The 13,523-nt window shown below is 38.1% G+C and overlaps 1 protein-coding gene across 7 annotated transcripts in view; it reads left to right on the top strand.

Moving 5' to 3' along the window:
* ARNT (aryl hydrocarbon receptor nuclear translocator) overlaps window positions 1-13,523 on the top strand; it is a 71,518-nt gene that overhangs the window by 619 nt on the left and 57,376 nt on the right. The window contains exon 1 of one of the 7 annotated variants that reach the window (XM_038562156.1): window positions 409-432. The exons of 5 other annotated variants lie outside the window; for them this stretch is intronic. Coding sequence is in view for 1 of the 2 variants with exons in the window: in XM_038562153.1 (XP_038418081.1) it covers window positions 12,227-12,242 (16 nt within the window). In the remaining variant the exon portion in view is untranslated. Of the gene's footprint in view, window positions 1-408; window positions 433-12,218; window positions 12,243-13,523 lie in introns of those variants that run through there. One more of the 7 variants, XM_038562153.1, reaches the window with a different exon arrangement.

The following is a 13,523-nucleotide window of genomic DNA, read 5'->3' as shown; positions in this document are numbered from 1 at the left end:
ACGTTTACATTTTTAATTTAAATTAAAAAATGTCTGGATATATACCCAGTTTCTCTAGGCTTAACATTCCCCCCCCCCCCCCCCCGGCTATCCTTTGAAACTGGCGTTTTTGTATTAAGTGCCTCCCAGTGTCTTCAGCTGCTGAGGACAAAAGTTTGAGTAATGTTTGGTGCTCAGGGCAGATGTTGCCAACAGCTAGCATTCAGAACCTGAACTTTAAATCTTGTTGGGTGTAGATGGAGGCAGTTCCCATTCTTTTTTTTTTTTTTTTTTAAGATTCTATTTATTCGTGAGAGACACCGAGAGAGAGGCAGAGACACAAACAGAGGGAGTACCAGGCTCCCCGCGGGGAACCCTATGTGGAACTCGGTCCCAGGACACCGGGATCACGACCTGAGCTAAAGACAGACGCTCAACCACTGAGCCACCCAGGTGCCCAAGCAGTTCCCATTCTTTAAGAAAAATTCGGTTCCATGTCATTTTTCAGTGAGCATCTCTTCAAAAGGGGGAGCGAGAATATTAAAAAAATCTAGGCAGTCATGTTTAAGCGATGGAGTGGGGTGTATTGCTGCAGGTCTAGACAGATCAGGTCTCCAAATTCCCAGTCCCAGATCGTTCCACTATGTTACAGTTATTTCTTCCTTGGAAGTATTTCGTTTTAGGGATCCTGGTTTACCTTGCAGACCTTGGCCATTCTCTTGTGAAATAAAAATTCTTTTCCGGAAATCTCTATCTTTGATAACCTTAAAAAAGAAGCCAGAAGTTCGGGGTGAATTACTTGAAAATACTGCGGTGAAAGGGATTCACAGTGAAAGGGTGTTCCCACGTTGAAACTGAAGTTGACTTTTTTCCGTGTATCTCAACTGATTATTATTTTGTGGTACCCAGGTTTTGGTATAGCAGTTAAATCACTATGAAGTTTACTGTCTTTACTACCATGTTTCTGGGAACAGAGCTATTTAAAGAAGTTAATTTGTCACATATCAATATCATATTGTAAAATATTTTAATTTTTTTTAGAGGAAAAGTAGATGAAATTAATGGCTAAAACTCTATTGGAAGAAGTGCTGATGATGGAATAAAATTGGAAAGATGCTATTATTATGGCAAACCTGGCCTTGTAGTAAAGTAACCCATGTGTTAAAACTAAGGAGTAAATAAATAGGGTTTTAAACTGATAACACATTGCAAAATAGTTACATAATCCTAGTCAAGTTGCAAAGCTTTTCTCTTGTTAAGATGTGGCCTGGGTAAACAAGTTTAGTGCATATGTCGGAAGCTTTTTTTCAGCAGTGTGGGTGGGGCTGCTTTATTTCATTTTATTTTTTTTCAACAACAGTGACCAGAATGTCAGCTTCTTGACCACATTTCATTAGCTGATTCATATCAGCTTAAATCTGAAGCAGAAAATGGTATTTATTTGTGTACAATCCTTGCTAGTGAAGCATATGATTTTATTCTATGACAGCCTGCTTCTGCAATTTTTAGATTTCCTTTTTGATGTTGAAAATTCTCACTTCTCTTCCAAATTATTGATACAACAACATTCAACACCTGGTAATTAGAAAATGTATTTTCTTCCATCATTTCTTCTTTTGCTCCTCTATATTCAAAAGGAAGCAATCATAGGTGTATTGTGGTCTTTAATAGCCTTGTTGAGTTTTGGGAAATGTGGACTACAAATAAAGGGACACAGGATGGAAATGTATTGCGCTCAGTGAAAAGAAGTAAATAAGGGATCCCTAGGTGGCTTGGTGGTTTCGCCCCTGCCTTCAGCCCCGGCCGTGATCCTGGAGTCCCGAGATCGAGTTCCGCATTGGGCTCCCTGCATGGAGCCTGCTTCTCCCTCTGCCTGTGTCTCTGCCTGTCTCTTTCTGTGTGTCTCTCATGAATAAATTTTTAAAAAATCTTTAAAAAAAGTAAATATTTTTGGAGCATCTGAATGGTGCAGTTGGTTGTCTCAGACTCTTGCTCCGGTCATAATCTCAGGGTCCTGGGATCAAACCCTGAGCAGGCTCTGACCTCAGGGGAGAGTCTGCTTGAGATTCTCCCTCTCTCTATGGCTCCCCGCATCTGAGCACGTGCTCTTTCTCTGAAATAAATAAATCTAAAAAAAAAAAGGAAGGTAAATGGTTTTCAGGTCAGAATTCTTTGTTTCATGGTCAAACATTTCCTTAGATCCATTTTAGGGACTAGAGACATCATACTTATTTCTTTGAGTTTTTTCTACTTTATCTTTTTGCTGGTTAAGATTCCCTGATATGTTAAGAGTTACATTGAAATAATAAGTCTAATGTGATAATGGCCTTTTCTCTGCATAAATTGATAATCCCCATGTTCTGTTATTTTTCACTAATTCTTCTTACCATTGGCAAATAATAGTGGGTGGGTAAGTGGTCCATGAAGTATTAGGCTGTCTTTTTTGTTATGAAACACTAACAGTTTTGAGGAATACTTTTTAGATTACATGCATGATTTGTAATGCATTGGCTAAGGCATGGATTGGGAAGAGATTAGGTATTTGACTTCCAACTCCATATTCAAAGCAGAAATAAGAATGAATTTGTAGGAGTATAGGTATGTCCTCCTCCCTTGATTCTGGTATTCTTATCTCACCTCTTTTTGTGCTAATAAGTACCACTTATTGTGGCTAGAAAATGTGGCAGAAGGTAAAGGGACACTGTTTAGGTTTGTGAAGCTGATATTTAGGAAATTTTTTTCTTTTCACATAATATTCACCTATGTAAATTATAGTTTGGAAAGCATTAGTTAACAACAATATTCTTATTTGTTACCTTTACTCTTTTTAGTTATGGGAAAAATAGGAATTTATGTGGTGTAAAATTAAGATATCAAGATGCTTTATTGCAAAAACATTTTTGAAAAGTATATTGAGGGTTGCCTGGGTGGCTTGGTTGAATGACTGACTTCAGCTCAGGTCATGATCTCAGGATCCTGAGATTGAGCCCCATGTCAGGGTCTTTTTTTTTTTTTTTTCCATGTCAGGGTCTTGCTTCTCCCTCTCCCTTTGCCCTCCCCCCTGCTCATGCTCTTTCTTTCTCTCTCTCAGGTAAATAAAATATTTTTTAAAAGGTATATTAAATATAATTTACTAACTCAGTAATTGAAATACAATTAACATTTTGAAAAAGAACGTTGATCTGTGCAAATCTGTGTGTTAGATTTGTGGTGCTAATCTGAATCTTCTCTGTTTTCTTAGAAATTAAGAAGTAGATACTTATGCATTATGGGAACTCTAGTTTTCTTATTTTTGTGAAATAGTACTCTCTAATCTTATTTTTTTTGCATAATAGTTCCACCTCTCTACTCAAGTACTCCACTAACAGATGAGAATAATATGTTGTTTCCTGGATGTTTTATTTTATTTTATTTTTTATTTTATTTTATTCATAGAGACACAGAGAGAAAGAGAGAGAGAGAGAGGCAGAGACACAGGCAGAGGGAGAAGCAGGCTTCATGCAGGGAGCCCGACGTGGGACTCGATCACGGGTCTCCAGGAGGCGCTAAACCGCTGCGCCACTGGGGCTGCCCTGTTTCCTGGATGTTTTTTTTTTTTTTTTTTTTTTTTGTTTGAAAGAAAGAAAGAAAGAAAAAGAAGAAAGAAAGAAAAGAACGACGGAAGGAAGGAAGGAAGAGAAGGCAGGCAGAACGAACTATAGAATAAATAAGAAAAACCACAGACACGAAATACACAAACAAGAAAGAAAGAAAGAAGAAAGAAAGAAGAAAGAAAGAAAATTACTGGCATGGATACTCCGTTCCAATAACTGCACTCAGAGACTTGGCCAAACTTTTTTTTTTTTTTTTTTTAATTTTTTTTTTTTTAATTTATTTATGATAGTCACAGAGAGAGAGAGAGAGAGAGAGGCAGAGACACAGGCAGAGGGAGAAGCAGGCTCCATGCACCGGGAGCCCGATGTGGGATTCGATCCCGGGTCTCCAGGATCGCGCCCTGGGCCAAAGGCAGGCGCCAAACCGCTGCGCCACCCAGGGATCCCTCCTGGATGTTTTATGAAAGTCTTTTGTGGTTCTTTGTGATAGAAGAATTTCTTCTAAGGAAGTAACAGTAGGTTATTGGTAGTAACGTAGTGCCAAGTGGTGGTTGATCTTCAAAAATATATTGTAACAGTCAGGAGACAAACTTTTTTCCTTGATTTTACTTAGGTCATGACGTGATTATTTCATTCCAAAACTGGTAAAATTTGAACTTTGTGGAAACAGTTTTTGGAACCATCCTTTTTTTCCTCCTTCAAGTTATTCACTCAAATATTATTTGTTTGTTTGTGTGTTTGTTTGTTAAATGGGGCTTGATCTCAGTGTGGGCCTTGAACTTAGAACCCTGAGATCAAGACGTGAGCTGAGATCAAGAGTCGGATGCTTAGCTGACTGAGCCACCCAGGCACCTCACTATATTTATTTTAAAGGTTTTAATTCCCTGGTTGTACTGTACTATGTAGGGGGTATAAAGCTGATATAATGTATGTATATATTTAATTGTTTTTTTTAAGATACCATTTTTAAGTAATCTGAACCCAGTGTTGGACTCAAACTCACAACCCCCAGATCAAGAGTCACATACTCTACCAATTGAGCCCAGCAGACACCCCTAGCTGATTTCATTTAGGTGTAACAGTAAAAGAATACATTTAAGGCCTTTCTGAAATACAAGGCTTGAGGTCACTGGAGTGTATCTGGGCCCATCATCCACCCTAGTGATGGGCCCTGCTTTTAGAGCCATCTATTTTTAAGAATGACTAGATATTTATTAAGTTTCTACTTATGCCAGTTGGCACTTTCCTATTTTGTTGGCTGTTCTGTGTGTTAGAAACCGTTTCTCACTTTTCACATTAATTCTCTAAACTTTTACATCTCTTCATCTGTTTTTTTAAAGTTTTCTTTTTTTTTTTTTTTTTTTTTTTTTTTAGGATTTTGTTTATTTATCTGAGAAAGAGAGAGACAGAGATAGTGAGAGAGAGCAGGGAGGAGAGGGAGAGGCAGGTCCCCGCTAGGCAGGGAGCCTAATGTGGGGCTTGATCTTAGGACCCAGGAATCATGACCTGAGCCAAAGGCAGATACTTAACTAACTGAACCACCCAGGTACCCCCCCTTTTTTAAAAAGGTTTTATTTTTAAGTAATCTCTGTACCCAACATTGGGCTCAAACTTACAACCCTGAGAGAAGGAGTCAGCTAGGCACCCCTCTTCATCATTTTTTCATTTTGTATTTTCTCCTTTACTGTAGTTTAATAGATAAGACTAAGTGTATGACTTTAACAATGTAATTAAAATGTCAGTTTCATGAGAGTAGGATCTTTATCTTCCTTTTTCACTACAGCACCCCGCTGTTCACATGGGGCCAAGGATAAGGGATTAGAGTTCATTAAGATTTGGTTGAATAAATGAATATTGGGGGTTCATATCTTTATGTACTGTTAACATGAAAATTCCTCTGAAAGGGTAATACTAATTAAGCTGTTAACATGAATTAGTTTATAATAGCTAGCATTTATTTATGATTATATGGCAGCTATTGTAGAGAGATGATTTTATTTAATCCTCATATATATTATCTAATTTAATTTTTATAATATGCTATGAAGTATGTATTAAGTATGTTTTATAAATGAGGAAACTAAGGCACTGAGTGAATAGTTTGTCTGAAATCTCATGGCTAGTAGGGAGTAGAGACAATTTGATTATTTGCCACCTGTCTATACAGTCAACATTATTAATTTTAAATTTATTTTTATTTTATATGTAATTTATTTATTTTTAAAGATTTTATTTATTTATTCATGAGAGAGACCGAGAGAGAGGCAGAGACACAGGCAGAGGGAGAAGCAGGCTCCATGCAGGGAGCCTGACTGGGGACTCGAACCCGGGTCTCCAGGGTCACGCCCTGGGCCGAAGGCAGGTGCTCAACCGCTGAGCCACCCGGGCTGCCCCTATTTTTATTTTTTTAGAGAGAGAGTGAGGGAAGGGCAGAGGGAGAAGGAGAGAGAAAATGTCAAGCAGGCTCCATGCCTAGGGTGGAACCTGACACAGGGCTTGATCTCAGGACGCTGAGATCATAAACTGAGCTGAAATTGATAGTTGAACGTTTAACCAACCGAGCCACTGAGAGTCCCCTTTTCTTTATTTTAGAGAGAGTGTGCACATGTGCACATGTAGGGGGAGAGGCAGATAGGGAGAGAGAATCTTAAGCAGACTCTGCACTGAGCCCATCCTTAGATTGGATCTCATGACCCTGAGATCATAACCTGAGCTGAAATCAGGAGTTGGACACTTGACCGACTGAGCCATTCAGGTGCCCCCATAGGCAATATTCTTAATCATTAATTTATAAAATTTTTGCATAGTGACGTAGAGTCACTTCTTACTGAAAGATAGTATGATGATGATGATAGATATCTTTTGAGGAGAGGAAGGAGGGTGAGATACAGTCTTTCTGTGTAGATGAAGAAGGTGGAATACCACATCCAGGCAGCCCAGGAGGGCACAATAGCTTGGATGGAGAGGTGAGGGCAAGGTGCTGAAAAAGGAACTGGTAGAGTGTTGCAGTTTCTAAAATGTTTTCTGTAACTTATGTTTTTTACCCATAGTTGTTTTTCAGCTCTTTATTTTATTTTTTAAAGGCTTTAAGTAATCTGTACACCCAATGTGAGGCTCAAACTCAAACCCCAGGATCAAGAGTCGCATACACCCCTGACTGAGCCAGTCAGGCACCCCTGTTTTCTAGCTCTTTAAATAACTTTTAGGCTTCTTCCTGGAATTTGTCTCCTAGTTCTTCATACCCCATAATTATGCCTTTTTGATGAGCCTCTTAGAGATGCCTCTGTGCTTTAAAATTTTTTTTTAACTGACTATTCCTTCTTTGCCTCTTTTTGCCTGCTCATTTTTTCTTCTTCTTCTTCTTCTTTTTTTTTTTTTTTAAAGATTTTATTTATTTATTTGCGAGACACACAGAGAGGCAGAGACACAAGGCAGAGGGAGAAGCAGGCTCCATGCAGGTAGCCCAACGTGGAACTCGATCCTGGGTCTCCAGGATCATGCTCCAGGCTGAAGGTGGTGCTAAACCGCTGAGCCACCTGGGTTGCTCTCATTTTTCTTTTTCTTGTTCATTATACTTAAAATCTAATTAGGGATCCCTGGGTGGCGCAGCGGTTTGGCGCCTGCCTTTGGCCCAGGGCGCGATCCTGGAGACCCGGGATCGAATCCCACGTTGGGCTCCCGGTGCATGGAGCCTGCTTCTCTCTCTGCCTCTCTCTCTCTGTGTGTGTGATTATCATAAATAAGTAAAAAATTAAAAAAATCTAATTAATAAGCAATCAGCTTCCTTCATTTCTACCTATTTGCCCACCTACTTGCTTTTCTACCCCTAATATTTGTTTGCTAACTACTATATCCCATTCCTTTATCTTACATGTATTAAAGATTCTCAGAAAAAAGATTCTCTAAAATTCTCATCCCTATCTTCTCACATAGCTTCTTTCCTATATTTTCATGTATTTAAAACATATTTCTATTTGAATAATCTTTAACATACTGTTTATATGTATGCTCACCAGTATTTCCTTCAAATCTACTGCCTTTCCTAAGTTTTCTGTATCTTTCATGACTATCACAGTTTTTCCAGTTCCCCAGGCTAAGCAACTAGAAGTATTTAGATTCTTCCGTGTATTTATCTGGTTGGTTATCACATCTTTTCTTTTCCCCCTCAAAATGTATATTTAAATATATACACTTATGTGTTTACACATAAAATGTTTTAATTATGTAAAAGTATATATTGAAAAGATACACTTAAACATATATACAGTTATTTTAATCAAAATTACACATGCATATATTTAGTTTTACATGATTTCCTACAAAAATTGCAGTCCTCTACTCCCTTCTCTCAGTTTCTTCTCCCCAATAACAACAATTTTTAATCTCTTTTAACTAAATTTTATTTCTGTTTGAATGAAATGTTTGTGAAGTAGAAGACCTGAATCTTCAAAGTAAAGGGGAGAGACCAGTGAATGAAAACACACCTAGGGATCCCTGGGTGGCGCAGCGGTTTGGCGCCTGCCTTTGACCCAGGGCGCGATCCTGGAGACCCGGGATCAAGTCCCATGTCGGGCTCCCGGTGCATGGAGCCTGCTTCTCCCTCTGCCTGTGTCTCTGCCTCTCTCTCTCTCTGTGTGACTATCATAAATAAATTAAGAAAAAAGAAAAAGAATAAAGGAACTTAAAAATAAAAGAAAGAAAACACACCTATATCAAGGCAAAATATCATGAGATTTCAGCATCAGATACAAAGAATATCCTATAAGCTACAGAGAAAAAAATTGGTCAGTTCAGAAGAATCTGTAATCAAATTGATCTTGCTTCTCACTGGTCACACTGGAAAGTAGGAGCCAATGGAGCAATGCCTTCAGAATTCATAGGGAAAATAATTTCCAACTTAGAATTATATATGTAGGCAAACTATCAGAGAAATATAAGAAATATATTTCTCTATATCCAAGGGTCTCTCTTAGACTCTTTTTTTTTTTCTTAGACTCTTTCTTGAGAAGTTAGTAGAGGATGTGTTTTACCAGTAAACAAGAAAGAGAAAACATGGAATATAGGAGGGGCAGCATAACAAGGGAAGAGTGAAGCATCCATTTTGCATAGGTTGCTGTTAGTTTCCTTGTTTTCAGTATAGTAGCCTCATTTTCAGCTTTGCCTGGTGTTTCTCAGATCAGGGCAAATAGATAGAAATGAAGGTTTATACTCTCCAGAGAATAAAGCAGTATTTTGACAGGGGGCAGTAAGGCAGTTTCCCTGCTAGAAAGAACAGGGAAAGTATCTGGAAATCCACCTGCTGCTTACACAGTGGTTGAATCAATCCTTTTATTTTAGCTTTCATTCACACATATCTCTCCCCCCCCCCCCCCCCACCCCGTACCTGGAATCACTAACTCCTAAGACTTTGGGAGATTCTGACATGTAAATTGGAGTGATTTTCTGCTTTTCCCCTTGCTTAGGATTCAGTTCTTGTGGATCTATCAGGGTAATGTAATGGTCTTAGTTTCCAAAAATTTGTTACTCTCTTCTTCTATTTTCTCTATCCATGGATTTTAGTCTTTTTTTTTTTTTTAAGTTTTAAAAAAAAAATTTTTTAAAAATTTATTTATGATAGTCACAGAGAGAGAGAGAGAGAGAGGCAGAGATATAGGCAGAGGGAGAAGCAGGCTCCATGCACCGGGAGCCTGATGTGGGATTCGATCCCGGGTCTCCAGGATCGCGCCCTGGGCCAAAGGCAGGCGCCAAAGCGCTGTGCCACCCAGGGATCCCGGATTTTAGTCTTGTATAAAATTGTTTTTCTCCTTTATATATATTTTTTTGGGGGAGGAGAGTAAAAGTAGATGTAGGTATTTACCCCATTATTTTTTTCAGAAGTTGCACAGTTTAAAAGTTTGGAGGTTCTTTTACCTTTTCATCCTACTGTTACATTATGCCTTTATCACCTCATTTTTGGTGAGTCTGATTCATCTCCCTGCTTCTATTGAAATTTTAAATCTGTCAGATTAATCTTTGTTTTTTTAAGATTTTATTTATTTATTCATGAGAGACACAGAGAGAGAGAGAGAGAGAGAGAGAGAGAGACGGGCAGAGACACAGGCAGAGGGAGAAGTAGGCTCCATGCAGGAAGCCTGATGTGGGACTCGATCCCGGGACTCCAGAATTATGCCCTGGCCGGAAGGCAGGGGTTTAACCGCTGAGCCACCCAGGGTCCCCAGATTAATCTTTTAATTTATGTTTTCTTCTTGTTATTCTGACTTAAAGGTCTATTTTGTCTTTCAGTTGCTTGTTGAATCCAGTCTTAAGATTTCATTTTGTCATTCAAGGCCTTCTCACTATTGGGTGACACTTGACATTTTTTTCTCTCAGATACAGACTCTCTGCTCCATATAGACCTGACAGCTCTTCACAGTTATTTTCATACCTTCTTTTAGGATTTGTTTATGTCCTTTGTGTGGAATGTCTTTTTCCTGTCCTTTACCTTTTTTGAGGCCAGCTTCACTTACCTTTTTATAACTGGCTGGCTGGCTGCCTGCCTTGTTTCCTTTACTTTTTCCTTCTTATTGAGCACATTCTCTGTGCTACAGACTGTGCCACATCTTAATTTAAACCATCTCAGAATCATCTTTTTTTCTCCAAATTCCTCTAACTCATAGATCCTATATGAACCTGTTACTGAAAGTGTGAACTTTATTTTTAATGGGAGATTCTGCTTTATCTTAGGAAAGTTACATTTAATCACTATTTAAATTTTATAGGGCAAAATTGAAAAAGTATTAGCAATACATAAAAAATATATTCAATCTTACTACTTACAGATAAATAAACCAATGATAATCATTTTATACCTAGGAAATTAGCAACAATTTGAAGGATTGCCAGAACTCAGTGCTGGTGGACGTATGGATAATTTGATATGATTAGTGAGGCTCTCAATTGGTATAGCTTTCTTAGAATGTATTGGGCAAAGTTTTAAATATGTTCCCTTATATCCAGGGGATCATTTTCAGAAATTTATTAGTGTAGGAATACTAGCATTATGCATAAAGATACACATAAAGATACATAAAGATGGTGTTCATTGAAACATTAATTATGATAGTGATAGAATGTCATAAATATATACATTTGTACTGTGAAGTACTATATAACTATTAAAGAGGGTGCTCACTTTGTATTGATGGATATGATACACCTTCCAAATAGATTGTTATAAGGAAAAAAACAGAGTAAATGTAATTTGATCTCTCCCTTTCTTATGTAAAAATTATCAAAAAACCTGTTATATATGGTGTATGGAAAAAGATCTGTAAAAGATTCATATCAAAATGTTAATAACAGTTACCTGTAGGGGAAGGTGGGGATGGAGTATATGTGTAGAGGATTTTACTTTTGATTGTTTGCTTCAGTATTGTTGAATATTTTTAGAGGCTTTTTTTTTTTTTTTTTTAGATTTTTTATTTATTTATTCATGACAGACACATATGGAGAGAGAGAGGCAGAGACACAGGCAGAGGGAGAAACAGGCTCCATGCAGGGAACCTGACGTGGGACTTGATCCCAGATCTCTAGGATCACACCCCCGGCCAAAGGCGGCGCTAAACCACTGAGCCACTTTTACATTAGAGACTTTTACATTTGGTTTTTTATATATCCATATTTTAATATATTACTTTTATAATGAAAAAATTAATAGCAAAATCAGTTAACATTTTGGTGTTTGATATATTTTTATAAAGTTACTATTTAAGGAGTATTTACAGTGTGTCAGGTGCTATGGTAAATACTTTTCACATGTAGTATCTAATATAATCTTCTGGAAAGGTTGATGCTATTATTTACCTACATTTTACAGATAAACTCAGACAGAGTAAGTCATACATACAGGTGGTAAGCGGTAACCCTGGGATTGGAATCCAGATTTATCTAATTTTAAAGTTTAAGCTGTGTTCTCTCAAATTTTCAATGTGTGCCACCCTGACACACATTTCTTTAAAAAATTGGGATCATGCATTTCCCAGTTATAGAAGTGATATGTACCTAATGTGTAAAAGACAAGAAAATAAGGATATACAGAAAATCAAATGTAGAAGTCTCTAAATGCCATCCCAGAGATAACCACTGTTAGTTTATTTTTTTTTTTTATTTTTTATTTTTTTTAAATTTTATTTATTTATGATAGTCACAGAGAGAGAGAGAGAGGCAGAGACACAGGCAGAGGGAGAAGCAGGCTCCATGCACCGGGAGCCTGACGTGGGACTCGATCCCGGGTCTCCAGGATCGCGCCCTGGGCCAAAGGCAGGCGCCAAACCGCTGCGCCACCCAGGGATCCCCCACTGTTAGTTTATTGTATAACATTTGCTCACTCCATTCTAGCCATGATGTCATCCACACTACTTGTAAAACTTAATAAACATGTTCTCACCTCTGGATCTTTACACTCTGTCTAGAATGCATTTCCCCCAGATATCTGCATGCTTTTATTTCTTTATCTTCTTTTATCTCCTGTCTCCTGTTCGTCTCCTTTTACAATGATGTCTTTCCTCACTGTCTAATATTGCCATCCTCCTATCCTTCAACTTTTGTATACTTTTTTTTTTTTTTTTTTTTTTTAGGAGGAGGAGAGAGAGTTTCAAGCTGACTCAATGCTGAGTATGGAGCCCAATGCAGGTCTTGATCTCAGAACCCTGAGGTCATGATGTTAGATGAAATCAGGAGTCAGATGCTTAACCACTTAACCGACTGAACCACCCAAGCGCCCCTAACCATTATAGCCTTGTGATTTGACTTCCCCTAGTTTATTTTTCTCCACATTTATCACTGTATAACATATTATTAGTTTGGACTGTATAAAATTTGATTTTGAAATTTGATGTTTATCCATTTTTTTTTTTTAAATTTTTTTATTTATTTATGATAGTCACACAGAGAGAGAGAGAGGCAGAGACATAGGCAGAGGGAGAAGCAGGCTCCATGCACCGGGAGCCCGACGTGGGATTCGATCCCGGGTCTCCAGGATCGCGCCCTGGGCCAAAGGCAGGCGCCAAACCGCTGCGCCACCCAGGGATCCCTGTTTATCCATTTTTTTACCTATAAAATGTCACTTTCATATCGTCATCCCAATTTATATTTTTATTATTTTTCTTGTTGACTTTTCTCTCTCCCACTAGCATGTAAAGTTTGTAAAGGTTAGGATCTTTGGCTTTTCTACTTACTGCATTATCTCTAGGATCTGCCACAGTGCCCAGCATATAGTAGGTATGCAAAAAATACTAAATGAATTCTTCCAGGCTTTTGTTTTGCATATAAACTTTAAAAAGGCAAATACTGGGGTGCTTGGGTGGCTCAGTAAGTTAAGCATCTGCCTTTGTCCCAGGTTATGATCCCAGAGTCCTGGGATCAGGTTCCACATTGTGCTCCCTGTTCAGTGGAGAGCCTACTTCTCTCTCTTCCTTTGCCCCTCCCCCTTTTGCTCTCTCTCCCTCACACACTCTCAAAGTCTTAAAGAAGGAATAGATTATATATCTTTAGGGACGCCTGGGTGGCTCAGTGGTTGAGCGTCTGCCTTTGGCTTAGGGCGTGATCCTGGGGTCCCAGGATCGAGTTCCATGTTGGACTCCCTGCATGGATCCTGCTTCTCCCTCTGCCTATATCTCTGCCTGCCTCTGTGTGTGTGTGTGTGTGTGTGTGTGTGTGTGTGTGTGTCTTATGAATAAATAAATAAAATCTTAAAAAAATTATATATCTTTACAATATATATATTTTTTCTGTAGCCTATTTTTCCATAATCATACGTGGTGGATAACTTTCTGTTTCAATGATACAGATTCATATCAAAATTTTTCTGATATTTTAATAGGGTTTTTATTGTGACCAAATACACATAACATAAAATTTGCCATTTTAACATTTTGTTTTGAAGATTTTATTTATTTGATAGAGAGTGAGTGA

This window comes from Canis lupus, chromosome 17, assembly GCF_011100685.1.
Source record: "Canis lupus familiaris isolate Mischka breed German Shepherd chromosome 17, alternate assembly UU_Cfam_GSD_1.0, whole genome shotgun sequence".
Classification (NCBI taxonomy): domain Eukaryota; kingdom Metazoa; phylum Chordata; class Mammalia; order Carnivora; family Canidae; genus Canis; species Canis lupus.
Note: the sequence above shows the minus strand (reverse complement) of the source record. Positions and strands in the feature narration are given on the sequence as shown.